This window comes from Rhinolophus sinicus, chromosome 1, assembly GCF_057876585.1.
Source record: "Rhinolophus sinicus isolate RSI-liver-muscle chromosome 1, RSI-T2T, whole genome shotgun sequence".
Taxonomy (NCBI): Eukaryota; Metazoa; Chordata; class Mammalia; order Chiroptera; family Rhinolophidae; genus Rhinolophus; species Rhinolophus sinicus.
This window is the reverse complement of record NC_142501.1, coordinates 178,387,090-178,408,042: the sequence shown is the minus strand read 5'-3', so window position 1 is coordinate 178,408,042 and position 20,953 is coordinate 178,387,090. Positions and strand designations below refer to the sequence as shown.

Below are 20,953 nucleotides of genomic sequence, written 5' to 3'. Positions count from 1 at the left end.
GACTCATTATTGCCATCTTGTTAATTGTTTTCTAGCTGTTTTGTAGTTCCTTTGTTCTGTAATGGGTTGGTAGAGTAATTTTTTTAAAACAAAGGATGAAACAGGTTGAGAGAGTTCGAGTAACTTACTGAAGGTTCACAAGTAAGTGGGAGATCACTTGCTCTTAGTCTAAAGTCCTTTCGAGAACATCAAATTGTAGACGTGGAAACAAATGTACTTTTGGAGATAGCTAAAACTCTTTAAAGAATAAGTTTTTCATTACACATTTAAAGATAAAGCTCAAAATGCAAATTTTTACCTAAAGTGGGGAAACATTAACAAATGTACCATAGGCTTTCAATATGTATTTATTCTGTTTTTTTAATTAAAGTTTATTGGGGTGACAATGGTTAGTAAAGTTACATAGGTTTCAAGTGTACAATTATGTAATACATCATCTATTATATATACTATATATCACATTACACAATGTGATATATAGTTCACCACCCAGGGTCAGTTCTCCTTCCATCACTATATATTTGATCCCAAGGGTAAACAGGCTTTCAATATTTAAAAAATTAAACTAATGCCAGGATTATAGATGCTTTAAGACATGGTAGTTAATAGAAAAGTTCTAGATTGAAAATAATTTTTTGCAAAAGTGTACATCTGTATGTGTATATATCTACTTACAAAATATATTGCTTTGGATGTTTGTGCCATTTCTTTTTTTAAATGATATTAAGAAATTACTGTATTTTAGGTGCAATAAATGTGCCATTTCTTAGTTAACACTTTACATGCTTTGTCCACAGCTGCTTCATTTCCATCCCTACACTTCAAGCCACCACATTACTTTTTAATTACCTATGACTCATTTTTAGTTCACTGTAATAATTAAGTAAGATTGTTTAGCCAATAGAGCACTTTCATGAGTAAAAATTTCAGATTTTAGTTCAGGTTTCACATTTCATATCTGAACCTCACATTTATCAGATACCATGAACCTGTTTTTATTTAAAAGAACAATTACATATTCATTGCAAACAGTATAAAAGCAATAAGTATACTTCCCTCCATCATATACAAAATGTGTGTGTGTGTGTGTGTGTGCGTGTGCGTGTGTGTATGTGTGTGTGTGACATTTTGCTATGAAATTCCCTGCACTTAGATGTTCTGGACTTTATTCACTTATGAGTGTAGCATTTCCCAGACTATAGTTTTTACCTTAGGGCTTTGGTACATTTCATAAAAAGGAAAATACAGACAGTAGAATAGAGGCAAAAGTAGAAGACTTCAAGCATAAGAGTCCATCATGTGCATGTTGCCGGAAAGCATAATGAGGCCCTCCTCCTCTGGGCTTCAGTGACTAAAGGTGGCAAAGATACAAACAGTGCAAGGAGTCAAAAGAAATAGTTTTCCTCCATGGGAAAGATGGCATGATTCAAGGTGAATGGAATGATTAAGAAGGAATGTTTATTGGATTCAGTTACTCAGCTAATAATTGATCTACCTTTCACTTGGATTTTAAACATTTGCTTGAAAAATGATTTTACATCAATTTTTGTTTCTTTGGGAAAGCTCCCATGTGTAGTTTACTGATAGCATCTCTGAAGGACAGAATTATTAAAGTTTGGCTGATGTTCCAGATGATGAAGGAGCCAGAAGACTGCTACAAGTGAAGTGTTTGTATGGTCTCAAAATGTCAGGATGGTACGGATACTGAAACAGAAAATAAAAGATATTAATTGTTTTGATGTTTAGGTAATTCAGACTCTTCCATGTGACAGTCTAAGGAGCATTTGATGTGTCTCAGTGAAAAGCTGTCTGTGTTTCCTGCCACTCCATTCCTATCCCTATGCATTCAAGTCAATTCAAACATCAACTCACCTTTTCCTGGTTCACTCTTGTGTTTTCTTTAACCTTACACTCGCACATAACATCCTGAACATGACAGTCATTTAGACTTCATTATATACTAGCATCCTCAAAAACTCATTTTTGAGAGCCTACAAGCCTGGCATAACAATGAATTCAAAACAACAACGGGTACTTTTCTGCATCCACTACCCCCATGATGCCTATGAAAAAGCTTGTGGGGAAGGGAGGCAAAAAAAAGAAGCAGGTTCTAAAGTTTACCCTTGACTGCACCCACTGGTAGAAAATGGAATCCTGGAGGCTGCCAATTTTGAGCAGTTTCTTCCTGAGAGAATCAAAGTGAATGGAAAAGCTGGGAATCTCGGTGCAGGGGGGTTGTGATCATTGAGAGGAGCTAGAGCAAGATCAGTACAACTTCTGAGGTGACTTTTTCTAAAAACTCTGTGAAATAATTCACTAAAATTATTCGCAGAATAATAATCCTCATGATTGGTTGCACGTAGTTGCTAACAGCACAGAGAGTTACAATTGTGTTACTTCCAGATTAACCAAGATGAAGAGGAGGAGGAAGATGAGGATTAAAACTCATTTATCTGGAATATGTTGTATGAGTTCTTGAATAAAACTTGGGAACCAAAACAAAACAAACAACCCCCCCAAAAAAAAAACCAAAACAACAATGGATAATGACATATAATGAGGTTTTGCTATTTCTCCCATGCTCTGTTAGATGCTTCTTGTGCATTTTGTCATTTAAACCTCAACTTAAACAACAACTCTATGAGGCAGGTTCTAGTGTTTCCATTTTAGAGATAAAAACACTAAGGCCTAAAGAGATATGTAACTTGCTCTAGGTCACATATCTAGTGTGGGGTGCTGGGATATAAACCCAAATACAAAATTGCACAAATTACAAGATGACAGGTAACTTGACTGAAAGAACTGATGATGAAATAAAGGTAAGACCATGTTGAAGGTTTAACAGAGCTCTGATAAAGAGATGTTAGGGAGTCTTAGAAGTAGATAGTAAAGTTGATTTGTATTCAGAGAGACTTCATTCTTGGGAAGATAAGAAATGTAACATTTACACTGGAACTCATGTCCTTCTAAAAATCATCTTTTGATGGATACTTTTAGAAAAAGAAGGTCTTCATGCCTTTAAAAAATTGTATATATATACACACACACATATACATATGTATATATACATGTATACATATGTATGTGAGATATATCATATGTATACATATGATATATGTATGTATACATATATATCAACATATATATAACAAGAAAAATATATGTAAATAATTTAGAAACTAAAGGACAGTGTAAATAAAGTAAAAATAATCTGTAATTCCACAATTTACAGTTAATCAGTGTTAATATTTCTTGAATTTTGATCCTTTTTCTAGACTGAATTTTGATCAACTTTTTTCTAGACATACGTAAATTTTTTATTGTGCTTGTGGAAAACTTGGGATCATATTGTACATATGTCTGTATTCTCTATTCTGTAACTTAAAATTATATCATGAGAATTTCTCAATTTAATGAAATCATCCCTTTTTAATGGCTTCATTAATTTCTACTGTGTGGTTGGAATTTCTTTAACTATCCCCCTACTGTTGGGCTTTTAGGATGTTTCTAGTTTTTGATATTATAGACAATAGAAGAACATGATTAAATAGATGGGTTTGCATATCTGATTATTTCTGTAGAATAGATTCCCAGAAATGGAATTGCTGGGACAAAGAATCTAAGTGGGTTTTTTTAATGTTTCTGTTACAAATTACTAAATTGCTTTCTAGAAAGAATGTAATCTGGTGCACTGTGATGCTAGTTTCTTTCCTTCTTCAATAACGTTTATTAAACTAAGTATCTCCTATAATGTTGCACGTGTGGGTGCTTAAGAAATACTTAAAGTGCTTATAGTGCGTTAGAAAGCCTCGTAATAAGGGTGAGGTAGCAGAAAAAGCATGGGCTATGGAACTGGAAGTTAGAAGTTAGATATGCGTACAAATGCCTATTTCTAGTTGTGCCTCATATATAAATGCAGGTGACAAAATTTTTCTTTTTAGGTTGTTGTAAAAGCTAAATGTTAGAGGTAGGAAATGAAATTGGCTTAGTTTCCTAAGCTTTGAAGAAAATGTATGACTTAAACATTTAAAACAGCATTCCCCTTTACAATAATTTTTTACTTGTGAAAAATTCTTTGTAAAGTAAAAAGTAACGATAATAGTGTTTTGTATGAAAAAATAGTGATATTTACATAGAAAACAATCCCAATGTAGCTCCACCTACTCCCATAATGAGTAGGTCCTGAATATAATTTAAATTTACAGCTATTGATGGCCAACGTTTTTAGGTGGCCAGGCAGAGCCTGCAGTGACTCCAGTTATAATTATGACTGTGTTACTAAATCTTTTTCCTTGCAAGGGTGAGTGTTTTCTTGTAAATAAAGATGAGTGACTTTGATCATTTAGATTCACTGTAATCAACATACGTAATTTGGTTTCAGCAGAACAGGAAATGTAAAGCAACTGTTCTTAGCTTCTCACAATATGATCTTAAATATTCTAGTTGCAAAGACTGAACTAATAACAGAAAACCAAGGCACTCCAATGTTTTTCTCATACTTCCACTTTTTGTCTCTGTTAACCAACTCCCCACCAATAAAAAAGAAACTTAAAATCTACCTCCTTCCAGATCGAAGCAGGTCGAATCCTTCATTTATTTTTTCAAAAGGTAAAACATGGGTTATTAATGCATCTAATGGAAACTTCTTAGCCATAAAATCATCCACAAGTTTGGGGACAGACTCTTTACTCTTAAAGCCTGAAAAGAAAACAACTTCATTGTTAAATGCAGCCGGTAAGTGGAGAATTGGAGAGGAGGCTTTCCAAACAGAATTAAAATTAAAGTTCTGCTACTATTTACCACTACTCAGACGACTATTACTGAGGTTAACAAGAGATAAAGTGCTTCAATGTCCTGATATCCTTTTGCAGTGGTTAGACTTTTTTTTTTTTAGTCTGCCTACAGAAACCAGTGTCCTTAGTTATTAGCTCTTTCACAGAGAAATTATAGTGTGGATGGTTATTCCCAAAGCCAAGGAGCGAATTGAGCAATTGTCTAAATTTGGGCAATGAGAGCAGACATGAATTATTGCTTAGGAATTTCCTGGGTCCTACTCAGTATTTCAGTGCCTCATGCAGTCACATGTATAAAAAGAAGTGGTGTTGAAAGATCCTAGTTTATGGGGACACCGAAAAAGTCTGTCTTGAGAACTTGTGTAATAGTTCCATATCTAGTTGATTTGGAGCCTATAGAAACAAAGGCTTTTCATTTATTTTTTAACACTGCTGATGTTCAAAACCTGGCCTTGTCACTTGTAAAAGGGAAGAAATCCTGAGGTTAATAAGAATTCAGCCCTCAAGCCTAAATACGTACCACCAAAAATCGCTCCTTTCCAGGTACGTCCACTCAATAGCAACATGGGGTTCATGGAGAGGTTTTGGGAATCAGGAGGTACTCCTACAATGACACTTATGCCATATGCCTCTTGACAGCACAACAAGGCAGCCATCTGGAATAAAATTAATAGTTGGCATCATTAAGATGGATTATCTGCTAGTATCATGTTAGTGCTGATTGGGCTGGATTGTGAGCATGTGGAGAGAAGAGGTTAGGTCTCTGGCGTCTTCATTCCCCATTATGCCTACGATAGGGCTGTGGCTTCAGGAAAGGCCCAGAAAATAAGTTTTGAATCAGACAGTGGATGAATGAATTTGTGTATGCTTAATTCTTCCTTATAAAGTAATGAAGAGGGAAATATCATTACAAGCATATCTATATAAAGTCTGACTCAAATAAAAGTAAACGTTTTGTCATCACATGACTCTCAGGCAATCTAGGAGTTGATTAACTCATTATCTATTTATTTATTGAATAGATATTTTGAACTCAGTACTTTGAAACAGGGATTCTGATGGTGAACAAGATATAAGGTCGATAATTAACATCATCACAATTTGTCTCTTGTCCACTTGATGGTCTCCCTTTTTAATGGTTCAATATACTACTGTTCATTTCTGAAGTGAACCTTTTTTCTGATTTATTTTTTCAAAGATTTTTATTAAAACATAGCTAATATACGGTATTATATTTTCAGGTGTACACCACAGTTATTCAACATTTATATACCCAAAGAAGTGATAATGATAGTAAGTCCGGCAACTATCTGACACCGTACCATGCTATCACAATATTATTGACAATATTCCCTATGCTGTACATTACATCTCAGTACTTATTTATTTTATAACTGTAGATTTGAACCTCTTATTCCACTTCAATTTCCCCCACTTTTAAAAATTTTTCAACTACAGTTGATATTCAATATTGTTTTATATTAGTTTCAGGTGTACAGCATAGTGGTTAGACTTTATATAATTTACAAAGTGATCCCCCTGACTAGTCTGGCACGATACATAGTTATTACATTATTATTAACTATATTTCCTATGCTGTACTTTACATCCCCATGACAATTTCGTAACTACCAATTTGTACTTCTTAATCCCTTCAACTTTTTCACCCAGCCCCCCAAATCCCTTCCTATCTGGCAGCCATCAGCTTGTTCTCGGCATCTATGAATCTGTTTCTATTTTGTTTGTTCGTTTATTTTGTTCTTTAGATTCCACATATAAGTGAGATCATCTGGTATTTGTCTTCTCTGTATGACTTATTTCACTTAACATAATGCCTTCCAGGTCCATCCATGTTGTAGCAAATGGTAAGATTTCATTGTTTTTATAGGTGAGTAGTATTCTATTTTATATATGTACCATCTCTTCTTTATCCAGTCATATATTGACGGGCACTTAGGTTGCTTCCATACCTTGGCTATTGTAAATAGTGTTGCAGTAAACATAGGGGTGCATATGTCTTTTTGAATTAGTGCTTTGGATTTCTTTGGATAAAATCACAGAGTGGAATTTCTGGGTCATAAGGTAGTTCCATTTTTAATTTTTTGAGGAACCTCCGTACTGTTTCCCATAGTAGCTGTACAATTTGAAATCCCACCAGTGCACAAGGGTTCCCTTATCTCCACATCCTCGCCAACTCTTGTTTGTTCACTTAATTATGAAAGCTATTCTGACAGGTGTGAGGTGATATATCATTGTGGTTTCTATTTCCATTTCTCTGATTTTGAGCATCTTTCATACATCTATTTGCCATCTGTATGTCCTCTTTGGAGAAATGTCTATTCAGGTCCTCTGACTATTTTTAATTAGATTGTTAGTTTTTTTTTGGTGTTGACTTGTATGATATCTTATAAATTTTGGATATTAACCCCTTATCAGATGTATCATTGGTGAATTCAGTGGGTTGTCTTTTTGTTTTATTGATGATTTCCTTTACTGTGCAAAAACTTTTTAGTTTGATATTGTCCCATTTGTTTATTTTTTGTTTTGTTTCCCTTGTTGGGGATATAGATCAGAAAACATATTACTAAGAGCAATGTCAGAGAGTTTACTGTCTATGCTTTCTTCTAGAAGTTTTATGGTTTCAGATCTTACATTTGATTTTTTAATCTATTTTGAGTTTATTCTTGTATATGGTGTAAGAAGATGGCCTAGTTTCAGTTTTTGTTTTGCATGTATCTGTCCAGTCTTCCCAACGTCATTTATTGAACAGTCTTTATGCCATTGTATATCCTTACCTCCTTTACATAGATTAATTGACTATGTAGGTGTGGGTTTATTTCTGGGCTCTCTAGTCTGTTCCATTAACTTATGGGTCTGTTTTTATGCCAGTACCATACTATTTTGATTACTATAGTCTTATAGTATAATTTGATATCAGGTATTGTGATATTTCCAACTTTGTTCTTCTTTCTCAATATTGCTGTGGCTACTCAAGGTCTTTTATGGTTCCATATAAATTTTAGGATTATTTGTTCTAGTTCTGTGAAAAATGCCATTCGCATTTTGATAGAGATCACATTGAATTTGTAGGTTGTTTTGGGTAGTATGGACATTTTAACAATGTTAATTCTGCCAATCCATGAGCACAGTATATGGTTCCATTTATTTGTATCTTCTTCGATTTCTTTCTTCAATGTCTTATAATTTTCTGACTAAAAGTCTTTCACCTCTTTGGTTAAATTTATTCCTAGGTATTATGGAACTGTTATTATGGAAACCTGTTATTATGGAACTTCAGAAGAGAGCCTTCCCCCTCCAGTCAGGTTTTTATACATGTCTATAGTATGAACATTGTAAAGGATTCCCCAGCAATATATAATAATTAACACTTTGATTTTAGAGTATGACATTTGGAAAACCAGATACCCTCAGAACATGTGGCTATTGGACATTTGTTGTCTTCAAATAAAGTAACAATCTAATTCCACGTGAGAAACTGAACGGTATGTAACTGGAGATGTCTTCTCCATGGTAAATAATGATGTCTGCAATTATTTGAAAGTAATATCATGTATATTCCAGCAAGACTGGAAACAGTATTTCCTATCAGTAACACCAGCTGACATTTATAAAGAGCTCATCAATTGACAGGTGGCACTGGGCTAAATATTTTACATGCATTATCTCACGTAATCCATAACAATGCTGTGAGATATGTATCTCTTAAATTTTTTGGTGGAAAAATATGTTCACTTTTAAAAGTATGTTTACTTTTAAAAGTAACTCATAGATTTGGGTGCTTACTATATGTGCCAGGCACTGTGCTGTCTGCTGTGGTAAAATGGCACATATTTTATGGTAATAAAATGATACTTGGCCTTAAATTGCTCGTGATTCCTTTTGACCAAATTATGATATATGAAAAATATCAAAATCCACAAAATCATATAAAAATTGTTAAAGTATTTTGTTAAAAAATGTGAGGTAAAAAATAAAAATGAAACTTGCCAATTTGAGAATAGAACTTGTATTATTTATATTTACTTGAGTTTGTCTTTTTAAACTAAAAATTAGCAAAGTAAATTTATAATGGCTCAGTAAAATAACCCTCTGCCTCTCTGAAGGGGAAATATTACTTGAGATATTTGGCCTAGCTGAAGGAATGAAACATTTCTTATAATAATAAATTAAACAATGGAGATGGAAAGTCATCATTCAAAGTCTTAAAAATATTCTGTACATCTGATATTTATAGTCTGCTGTCTAAAAGCATAACCCAGAATGCAGAAACAGGTATTTCAAGGCATTTCGTGGTACATACCATGGTGTCAAGCCGACCAATGACTTCAAATGAAAAATCCACACCTCCACCGCTCATTTCCTTCAGCACCTCGTCGATGGGTTTCCTGAAGTCCTGTGGGTTGATGCACTCAGTGGCACCCACTTCCTTTGCCTTCTCAAATTTATCTTTGTTGATGTCCACCCCAATGATCCTGGCTGCTCCTGCCGCTTTACAGCCCATAATAACAGACAGGCCAACTCCTCCAAGGCCAAACACCACACAAGTGGAGCCCTGGGTGACCTGTGTTTCAGAAAATTCAAAAATGGATTAAGTAATAATTGTTGGAAAATTCCTAAGGTGTATAAAGTGTCATCTGTTATGAGATGCTACTCAGACTCTTATGTCCAACCTGCTGTCAAAACCTCTTTTGGCTTCAGTTGCTTCATATTTAAATTGAGGGAATTGAACTAGATCCATGGTTCTCAAACTTTGCCAGACATTAGACTCACCTGGGGAGATTTAAAACCATTCAGTGCCCAGTTCATAGTCCATAACCAATTATATCAGAACCTCTGCAGGTCAGACCCAGTTCATTCCCAAGTGACTCCAGTGGTGAGCCCAGGCTGGAAGCCAGTGGACGGGATAATCTTTGAGCTCTAAATGCAATGACTCTCATCATGAAGAGAATCTAGTGGCTCAAATCCATTGACAGCCAGTTTCAGTACATTGTACATACACAAAAGCAAATTTGGGGAAATGAAATTTGTGGAAAAGGTTATTCGAGGAGACTGAAAAAATAATCCTATCAAACCCTCAATGATTACTCCTTGGTTCATTAACTTTTGGTAGTCATTACCAGTAAGAGAGCAGAAATTAGCTGTGAAGCATAGAAGAGTTATTCTCAGCTTATAGCCAAACCTAACAACAGGGTAAACTTAACAGGAAACTTTAAGGTAATACAGCTTGAGATTATGTGATCTTAATGAGTCTTTGTTCTTGCTTTTAAAAATACACTAATGAACAATAACACAATAAAAAGTTGGTCTACATTTTAATAATGGATGAAATTCACTATCAGGAGAGCCCATGGCTTCTGCTCTGTATATAAGCTCCTTAGAACAACAGCTCTTGCACAAGTGACTTAGTAGTAGAGTCACAGAAATTTGAAAAACACATGCTCTCAATTGTTGAAATTGGCTAGGGACTGTTTAATAAACATAGACTGCTATAGGAGTCAGCCTTCAGTATGGGTAAACTATTCCTTCTGTCCCAAGTAATTATTCTCTGGGGTACACCACCACTTTGTACTTTACTTAGAAAAACATGAGGCTTGTGATTGTGATTTTAAAATGCAGGTAATTATGTATTATGGTTTAAGATTCATCAGGAGGTTTGATAAAGACATGCTGGTCACAGCTCTAATACGAACCAGCCATAAGATTTTTGGGCAAATAGCTTGTCTCTGGACCTATTCAATTTCCAAACATTTGGGAAGAAGAGCCTTTAAAGAATTTCTCCTTAAAATCTACCACCTCTGAAGGGGTGTGTGTGTGTGTGTGTGTGTGTGTGTGTGTGTGTTCATGGCAGGGGAAGAGACACGACAGTGAAATCCCCAATGAGTGGGATACATACATATGGCACCATTGAAGCTTCACTGCTTTCTTCATAGAGATCCACAGAGCAGGTGTGTTGGTGATCCTTGGTCTAGAGGTGTATCAGGTAAGGATTTAAAATCTACTATTGATCCTAATTCTGAGAGTAGAGGACCTGGAACTAGATGTTCCTCAAAGGCAACTCCTTTATGTCGATAGTTTTGCTGCCTCAGAACCTAGCAGAACCTAGTGTGCTTGGCGTGTGTTGGTGCTGACTAACTGTAGAATGAAGGACCATATGAGGCCCCAGCTCTAAAATTTATTAATCCCCAAAAGAACAAATATAGGAAAATAATAATTGAAAATGGCACCTTTATTTTTTCTTCATTAATTATCAACAGCTTTTTCACTTGTTATAAACAGATAAATTTTCTAGGATATGCTCTTAATTTTTTCTGAAGGCATTTTTCTACTAATAATTGACACCCTAAATTCTATGGAGTATATCAACATCATTGTGGTAGCAATGGGGAAAGCTATGAGTAAATCTATGAAGAATTATCTCTGATTCCTGTGAGACATCACTTTCCTTTTGGTTTCTCACGGTCCGAGTGCAACTGGTTTTATCATCCGTTGTAATTCCTACCTTGGCAACTTTGACTGCAGACCCATAACCAGTAGTGAATCCACAGCCAATGAGACAGACTTTCTCTAGTGGTGAGGCTGCATCTATCTTGGCCACTGAGATCTCGTCCACCACTGTGTACTGGGAGAAGGTGCTGATGCCAAGGAAGTGGCTGATGGGCTTCCCTCTGCAGGTGAACCTCCTGGTACCATCCTGCATAGTCCCCCGAGGTTTGCTCAAACTGGCCAGTGCAACACACAGACACACAAAGGCATGAGACAGGAGCATAGCTTATGTGCAAATCCATTGCCTGTGTAAGGAGAGTATCAGAAACTCACTCGTTTTTCAAGCAGAAGTTGCCTTCTGGGTGTTTACAAACACTGCATTTTCCACACTGGGGTGTAAAGAGTGGGATGACTTTATCACCTAGAGGGGAATAGAGCAAATTCTTATTAAATTTCTACCTAGGAACTAATAGAGCAAGAACCTAAAGTTTATGCGTATGGATTAGAGGCGTTGGTCTTTGAATCGTCTCTAAGAAATAGGATCCAGTCACCACGATGTCATTGGCTACTGCCTGGTAGCATTGTTATTGGTTTGGGTTTATATGTGCCTGAAGATTGCCAAAGAGGAAATACAAATATGGGAAACAACATGGATTTAATAGTTGTCTTTCATGGTGTGCCCTTTCTCTTGGTGGTTTTATACATATCATCTCATTTAATCCTTAGTAATTAAATCTTAAATAGTCCCACTGTATGTATAATTATAAATTTGAGTTGTGAGCAGGCTGCCACAGTTCCACTAGATGTTGAGGATAGCCACTGTTTTGAAATAGTTTGGGATGCAGTAAAAACAAGAATTTTTACAACCTTACCTTGGCTTTTCAAAGTGACTATGCTGATCTTTATGAGGAAATGAGTGCTCATTTTTAAAATTTTAGTTCTTTTTTAAGGAAAAGTAACAAAAATGAGACAAAGAAGAATTCAAGAAATTCCTTTGAAAACCTCAACCCTCAACAATGAGTTAGGCATATTCTTTTAGGATAAGAACTGACTTTCAAATGTTTTTAGCTAATAATTTAATTTGTTAACTATCTATTCTTTTCTGCTATGGTGGAGGGAGCCAGGGTGAAAAGTAAGGGTATCGTTTTTTATTAATTTATTTTTAACTAAAGGAAATACTTAGAGCTGAAACTCAAACCAGACCGTTTTTTTTTAATATTTTCAGTTCACAGGTCAATTATGTATTTGGTAAGGGGGGTATCTAATCTACTGGCTGGAGTGATGTTTTAGAATTAAATAATTTTTATTTTTAATCATCTATGCTACCTATCCACAAAACCCATAGAAATGGTTGGGCCATAACATTTAATATATAAAATTGATATGGAGGTGATAGCATGAAAATTTTCTATTTATTCACTCCTTACCTCTAATATATTAATGCAAATAAAATTAAGATAAAATAAATACTAAAGATAAAATAGTACTTCGTAACCAGTTACATATAACCATAGTTAAAGGTAATAAAACAGATACTGTTTATGGCAGAGTGCCTCCTGCTCGGTCTCTTTCCTTTCCGTCCAACTAGTCTGTTTCATTCATTCCATGTTCAAGAAAGAAGGCCATATTGGAAGAGGAAACCAGGGAATTGGCTGCACTTCCTCCCTAAGAAGAGATCATGTTTATTTAGTCAGAGCCTCACGGTCCCTATCCTGTGAAGTCAGCACAGAACCGTTTCCATACACTGATCTAGAGGCTCAGTGCATATACTTTTGTTTTTTAACTTGTCCCAGTTGTATTTTTTTTTTGGACCTGAAAGAAGAGAATGCTCAGCAACACTAAAATGAAAGTTATTTGATTATGAACACGTCTGTGGCAGGCAGTGGGTCTCTTTTGATCCTCATGTCTCCCCGGGATCTAACGGGGTGCCTGACATCTAGTAGGTACTCAACAACTACTTGCTGAAAGAGAGAAGATGCAAGTGCATGCAAGCACGCATGCCTGAGTCAGGCAGGGAGGCAAGAAAGGAGGAGACCTCTGCTCAAGTCCCAGCTCTGCCTCAACCTTCGGCCAGCTCTTTCATCTCTCATTGCTTCAGCTTGATCATTCAGGCTGGACGACCTTGGGGTCCCGAACTGAGGCCCATTCCCCAGGGGTGAATTCTGTACCTGGTCTTACTGTAGTCACTCCTTCTCCAATGCTCTCCACAATCCCAGCTGCCTCATGGCCAGCGATCACAGGAAGAGGTATGAGAAAGTGTCCACTAACTACGTGGTCATCTGACCGACAGACTCCTGTGGCCACCATCTACAGGATAAAGGGAGACTAATTAGATTCCGAAAAGATTATGGCCCTTGGATGGACTTCGTATGCCCAGTTTCCTGAAGTTGGGATTTTATAGTTTTCAAGGGTTTTGCTAATAATCCCTACTCTTCCCAAATACAAATTTGTTTATACCCAAGATTATTCAGTCTAAATCGCTCCTCTACTCACCTTTCTTGCCTTAAACAATTTGGAACAATCTGTGAAGCAATTGTTTCTGAAATATTTAAGTCTTGTATAATACACAAAAATGCATTCTTTTTTATAGAAGTAGAAATTGCAGATTAGCACCAAGAAAATTAAGTCAATTAAGTTCTAATGCTAATTGATTTTGAAATCTTGATATATATCCCTCTGTACTTTTTTTTCTGTAAAACACATCGATTCTTTTTTATTTTATTAGTGTGAAAGAATTTCAATCTAAAATGGAACCAGATGATATAAAACGGAAAAATCTCACATAAATGTAATCAGGAAAAGAAAACAGAAGGACTGAGAGACTGATTTCCTATAAATGCTTGCTTTATAAAAAAAAACTGGTAATATTGGAATTTTCTTAAATGATAAAGAGTTGGTCAGGGGTTGCATCTTATCAACCTTTGGAAATTCTGCTTGTCGTTTCCAGAGATGTAAGCAAAAATGGTTCAGGTCGGGGTAACCTCACAAAATAAACTGAATTGAGCTTTGTTTGTATGACTGGACTGCATTTGTCTCCTCAGGGAATTTTCAAAGCTTGTATCTATTTGTTTTTGTTTTAAAAATGAAAAAACATTTTTAATGAAATAAAAAAAAATACATGATTGCAATATTATCATCAGATTAAGCAAAATTTAAGGCGCAAACTGATCAAACAAGACAAAAAGGTAATAATAAAAGAATCACAAATAATATATACATTTTAATAGACTGTACCTGAACCCTCCTCTCTTTAAATTTTCTGTCAATAAGTACAGACTGCCCCAAACCCTCAAGGGACTCTCTAGCTTTCTACAGGTTGCATGTTCCAAATTGCAATTCCTCGGCTTTCCTGAATAATCGTTTTGTCCATTTTGAGCCGGAGTCAGTTTACCACTTTATTTGGGTCGACATTAGGATTATACTGTATATACTCTTTGTTCTCTTTTTAAAAATTTAACAGTTTGTATTTATCTTTCCTTGACAAGAAATGTAATTCCACTGTTTGGATTACCATATAAAAGGTGTCTCTTAATTAATTTTTGGTTCTTTGCATTTTTACTATTTTCTGAATTTTTTAAACCTAAAATTAAACAGAAGTGAAAAAGATGTTTCACCTTTATTCGAACTTCATGAGCTTTAGGGGGTGCGACCTCCACCTCCTCGATGGCAAAGGGTTTGTTTAACTCCCATAGCACAGCCGCCTTGCATTTAATTACCTGGAAATTGAACAGAAAGATGATACCAGTTTTTCCCCACTCTTGAAGTCAGGGAATGTGACTTTCATCTTTTTTTGTGCAACATCTAGCCCCATGTCTGCGGCCTGACAAATTTTACCTAGAAATGGACAAACTCTGATTTGCAAAGAGAATAAAAATACCTGTTTTAAAAAATGTGTAAACAGTAACATAAGGAAGAGAAACAGAATTAATTATAATGAGACATTGAGATAAAATGGAATATGTTCTTTTAAGCCATCCTTATGCTGTTTTTGCTCCGAAGACTGTTTATTCCTGATATTTCCTAATATTGTCTTGAAATTGGTTGTTTACCTACAACTGTTGGCTTGTAAATGAAGTTATTTATATATATATATATATATATATATATATATATATATATATATATAATTTTATTAGTTTCAGGTGCACAAGACAAAGCAATACTTAGACGTTTATCATTTATATCCCTCACACTGTGTAAAAAAATATGGAACGCTTCACGAATTTGCATGTCATCCTTGCGCAGGGGTCATGCTAATCTTCTCTGTATCGGTCCAATTTTAGTATATGTGCTGCCGAAGCGAGCACTACATGAAGTTTTAAGTCACAATTATTTCACTGACAGATTCACTGTCTGTTCACATAAAATCTACTGCCCCCTTGTTCAAATCTCCATTTAAACCAAAAAGATCTGACTTATGATTCCAGCTGCATACTTGCCTCCCTGCTTAAGATGACTTTTCTTTCTCTATTTGCCTGTTTTCCTCCTTTGATTTTTCTCTCCCCACTATTTCTGTGTGCTACTTGTTTGCACCACTCATTTGAAAGTGAGCTTTGACAGCTCTGTTTTCATATTTAATTTATGTGTAGCAATTCTTTCCAGGTTAGATGTGAGCCAAAAATTGCTGCAGTTACAGCTACACACACACACACACACACACACACATACACACACACACACAGATGCACCCACTCACCCACATAACACACACATATATTTAAAAATGAGATAACTGTGCATTTGACTTTTTAGGTAGCGTGGCTTACCCATAGATGTTCTTTAAAATAAAATTTGAACACATAATTTTAGCTCTTGAGTATGTAATATAAAACCTGTCTTCATTGTTGCAAAGCTTATACAGTTAAGAGAGCTTTTTTCTAGACAGAATTGGCATGCTTATAAATATATTTAAAAATTCAATTGAAATTTATCCTTTTGACAATTCATTTTCATTTTTTCCATGTCAAGTTCTTCCACTTTGCAGTGTTTGCCATGGTCAATGTCACAATAAATATCAGAGTACTTGGAAATAATATACTAGAAATCCTATAGAACAACATCTCTCCATACAAAGGTCAACATGATTTTATAAAAAAATTAATACTGATATAGTTTGAATCACTTATTAGCACCAGGAACAAGGATATTTTGTTCTAAGTCTGCCTTAGATTTTTTTCTTTGCTCAGTGTGCTTATAGGCACAGAGGCATGTACTTTCATTCATAGGTCATTCAATATGATCAATTCATGTTGTTTAACTGCTTAATTCCAAAAACCTGTGCAGCCATGTCCGGTACATTTGTTGTGTTTGGACATGTAGGTCGTGCTTATCAGGTGATTATCACATTGTGTCCTGTGTGAAAGAGCCATGTGCTTGATTTTTAAACCTCACAGGGCAGTGTTATGAATTATTGGTCTATTTTACAGATAAAAAAATAAGGTTCATTTGACTCAGTAGTGGAGAAATTTTAGTAGTCACAAAGTTGGCTGTCCAGAGAATTAAGATCAATCCAATTTATCCTTTCACCATCACATGGCAGTGAAAGATTAACAAAAGATTAAACAATAACAAGAACGATAGCAGTGACTAACATTTATTGAATTATTCCTATGTACCAGGCACTATCCTAAGTGTTTTGTAGTATTAATTTACTAAGTTCCCATAATCACCTTATGAAGCAGGTATTATTAAGATTGCTATTTGGCATTTGAGGGAAATATAATGCAGGAAGTGTAAATATAAATGAAGCGTTACCACAAAGCTGAAAGCTATTGATTGATGGCGTACATGAAGGGGAGGATTGATTTCCTATCATTTATTGTTTTCATGAATACTTTTGGTTTGCCTTTTTGCTCTCTGGACTCATTATTTCTTTCAGCCTCAGTTTCAACAAATTTAATTTTTGTTTTTTCTAACTATTCCTCATTTGAATTGTAATGTGCCATTGTAAATGCTAATCAGTGATGAATGAAAATAAAGAGGTTTGAAGTGATAAAACTGACAATTGGCTACCCATGAGATTTCCAATCAATCTTTTTAAAAAATTGTTTCATTTTCCAATTACAGATGACATACAACATTACATTAGTTTCAGGTGTAAAGCATAATGGTTAGACATTTATATAACTTACAAAGTGATTCCCCCAATAAGTCTAGAACCCACCTGGCACCATACATAGTTACTACAGTATTATTGACTATATTCCCTATGCTGTACTTTATATCCCAGTAACTGTTTTGTAACTGCCAATTTGTACTTCTTAATCCCTTCACCTTTTTCACCCAGTTCCCCAACCCCCTCCCATCTTGCAAACATCAGTTTGATATAGGCCTGTGTATCAAAACTTCAGAATCTTTTAATTGAGTTATCATAGCAAGATATTAAAATGTGTGCTCCACTAGTAACACAACAAATGTACCAGACATGGCTGCACAGGCTTTTGGAATTAAGCAGTTAAACAACATGAATTGATTATATTGAATGACCACATACATTTCTCTGTGCCTATAAGCACACTGAACAAAGAAAAAAATCTAAGGAAGACTTAGAACCAAATATCCTTGTTCCTGGTGCTAATAAATGATTCAAACTACATCAGTATTATTATTTTATAAAATCATGTTGACTTTTGTATGGAGAAGATATTGTTCTATAGGATTTCTATAGAAATTTCCCAGACTGAGCCAAAAAGAACCCTGTTAAATCAGAATTTGCATGTTGATGTTGGCTTGCTTAGCGTTGATGATTCTAATGCCTTGAGATCAATAAAACTTTCATCAGACTTAACTTTCTTCTTGTCTTCATAAAAAAATAAATAAATAAATAAACTACAACGAGTAACATTTAAATTATGGTTTCTTGATATAAAGATAACTTCATGATTAAAACTATTTCTAACTTTAGATTTCCAAATTACTTATGATTGGCTATAACTCCTGTACATTTATTTAATATAGGAAATAAAGACTTAAATAGGTACGGATGCCACACATTCTTGTTAAAGATATTTAGGAATAGGCTATTTCAGTGTAGTTCTATACACATTGCATATTGAAGCATATATTCTATGTTGTATTTCAGTATATGTACTGTTTTTAATTCAGATATAAATTTTAAATTATTCATTAAATACATCTCTTTGTGTATTATATGAGAATATATTTCCAAATCTAAAAAAAACAAAAAACAAACAGACAAAAAACTGTTTTGCTTACTTTTCCTGCTGTGCTCATGTTTCTGTTTTTTCTGCAGGCCAGGAGACTGCTGAATTCTTACAGACTGTTTCCTACTCGACTACATAAAATAAATATGTTGCACAGATATTTTGTTTGCTTGAGTAATGCCCAATTCCACACATGATTTGCTGTCTTTAAGCCCCACCCAGCAGTTTATTATCAAACCCTATTAAATCAGAAAGAAAAGGGCACTGAACCAGCACTAAAACCTTGACTTGTTTTGCAATATGCTAATTACATATAACATCTTGATTTCTTTAGGTTAAATATTACCCTACGCATAAATTTTAATCTCTGTTTTTCCTGGATTCCAAAGGTTTTCCTTCTCAATCATGTTTTCCCTCTGTGCACTAAACTCTAACTTCTAATCCACATACTTTAGTTAGAAAGGAGGAAGAGAAAGGAAGCAGCACAAATGATGTGAGACAGAGCTAGGAGCCAAAGGAGTATATTTGCTCCAGCACTCTCCTCCTCTTCATAGCAGAGAAGTCAGACACCAATCAGTCACAGCAAAAGTGCTCATGATCCTGGCATTTCTGTTCCACTCAATACTGGTCAACACTGACTGAACGCCTCCCTGTTGCAGACACTCAGCTGGATATAATGAGGTGGCTATGATGGATAAGAGACAACCTCTACCCATGCCAAGAAGGAATATGAGGCAATGGTCATAACATAGCCTTGGATTCAAGGCAGACCCTACCCTTACTAGCTGTGTGAACTTCGCCTTAGTTTCCTTATTTGTAAATTAATAGAAATAATAGTACCACCTCAAAGGGTTGTTTTATGAACAAGTAATACAAGCCCTTTAAAGTACTTATCAGGGAGACTGGCAGATAGGACAACCTTCAATACATATTAGCTACAATGATTAACCAGAAAAGAAACCTCATAGTCTATGGGGGAAAAGACCCAGGCAACCAAGTCAGACCATCTGGATGTGCTACATCAAAGGGAGGGCATTCTGATGGAATGCCTCAGAGGAGGCTTTTGAGTTAGAAACTAAATAATAATCTTTTTAGCAAAGAATCAAAAAATACTCGTGCATTTCTATTATCCTTTGGTCAGTGCATGAATAAAAGAGAATGTAAGTTTGATTTTTAATAAATCTTAAGTCTTATACCAACACTTGGGGGACACAGTGCATCCAACTACTTAATTAGATATAGTCTATCAACAAGTTTATGTTAATGTAAAGGGTATATTTCTCTAGCCTTGTCAAGGGAATGTCACTGTTGTCTGTTTCCAACTTTACTTATGAAGGTGTAGAGAGCGATACTGGGGATACATCCACATGGCAGAGAAGATGCTACTTGTAGAGAATGGCCACCACTCTGTTTTCCCTGCCCACACACCTTTACTTGTGGAAAGCAGTGCAAAGAAAGGGAGTCCGACCATTTTTCAGAGATTCTGTGTGGTAACAAGGAGCTCATATGTCCCAATCAATTTGAAGGACTCATTGGATTTGAGTGAGTTTAAAGAGTGATGGAGGGATAGGGTATTAGGAATAATTTGAATTCTTAATAAGTTGGTGGTTTATTTATGAGGCATAAATTTACAGAAAAACAATGGCCTCAGTTTATTGAGCACCTACTATGTTTCCAGAACTCTACTGGGAGTTTTTCATACATTGTCACATATAATCTTCAGAGAAAGTACATACAAAGAAGGTACTAATCTTATTCCCATTTTACAGATGAGGTAAGAGAAACTCAGAAATTATAGATCCCTATCCTCAACAAAATATTAGCAAACCAAATTCAGCAATGCATTAAAAAGATCATACACCGTGATCAAATGGGATTCATTCCTGGTATACAAGATTGTTTCAATATCCACAAATCAATTAATGTGATACATCACATAAACAAAATGAAAAATAAAAATCATATGATCATATCAATAGATGCATAAAAAGCACTTGACAAAATCCAGTATCCATTTATGACAAGAATTCTCAGCAAAATGGGGATAGATGGGGACATATCTCAACATAATTAAGGCCATATATGAGAAACCCACAGATAATATCATACGTAATGGGGAAAAGCCAAAGCATTCCCCTTAAGACCAGAAACAAGACAAGGATGCCCACTTTCACCATTTTTATTCAACATAGTACTGGAAGTTCTAGCCACAGCAATCAGACAAGAAAAAGAAATAAAAGGCATCCAAATGAGAAAGGGAGAAGTGAAATTGTCATTATTTGCAGATGACATGACACTATATAGAGAGACCCCCAAAGATCCCACCAAAACAACTATTAGAACTGATAAATGAATTTAGTAAGATAGCAAGATACAAAATTAATATTGAGAGATTTGTTGCATTTTCATACACCAATAATGAACTATCAGAAAGAGCACTTAAGAAAATATTCCCATTTACAATTATATCAAAAATATATTTAAGAATAAATG

At 35.1% G+C, this 20,953-nt stretch overlaps 1 protein-coding gene, 1 non-coding gene and 1 pseudogene across 3 annotated transcripts in view; 1 reads left to right on the top strand and 2 right to left on the bottom strand.

Annotated features, from left to right (window-relative positions):
- Positions 1-331: 331 nt before the first annotated feature.
- LOC109461442 (alcohol dehydrogenase E chain) overlaps positions 332-20,953 on the bottom strand; it is a 51,725-nt gene continuing 31,103 nt past the window's right edge. Inside the window, exons 1-9 of one of the 2 annotated variants that reach the window (XM_019757675.3) lie at positions 18,513-18,663; positions 14,912-15,013; positions 13,466-13,604; positions 11,631-11,718; positions 11,314-11,533; positions 9,115-9,375; positions 5,314-5,449; positions 4,560-4,698; positions 332-1,704 (exon numbers count right to left, since the gene is read on the bottom strand). In XM_019757675.3, coding sequence (XP_019613234.2) covers positions 1,680-1,704; positions 4,560-4,698; positions 5,314-5,449; positions 9,115-9,375; positions 11,314-11,533; positions 11,631-11,718; positions 13,466-13,604; positions 14,912-15,013; positions 18,513-18,530 — 1,128 coding nt within the window. In that variant the 5' untranslated portion in view covers positions 18,531-18,663 and the 3' untranslated portion in view covers positions 332-1,679. Of the gene's footprint in view, positions 1,705-4,559; positions 4,699-5,313; positions 5,450-9,114; positions 9,376-11,313; positions 11,534-11,630; positions 11,719-13,465; positions 13,605-14,911; positions 15,014-18,512; positions 18,664-20,953 lie in introns of those variants that run through there. The other variant, XM_074323221.2, reaches the window with a different exon arrangement.
- On the top strand, positions 2,057-2,591 carry LOC109461443 (large ribosomal subunit protein eL22 pseudogene; annotated as a pseudogene).
- Positions 15,498-15,604, bottom strand: LOC141570334 (U6 spliceosomal RNA). The gene has a single exon (XR_012494326.2). It is a non-coding gene; the product is annotated as a U6 spliceosomal RNA (small nuclear RNA).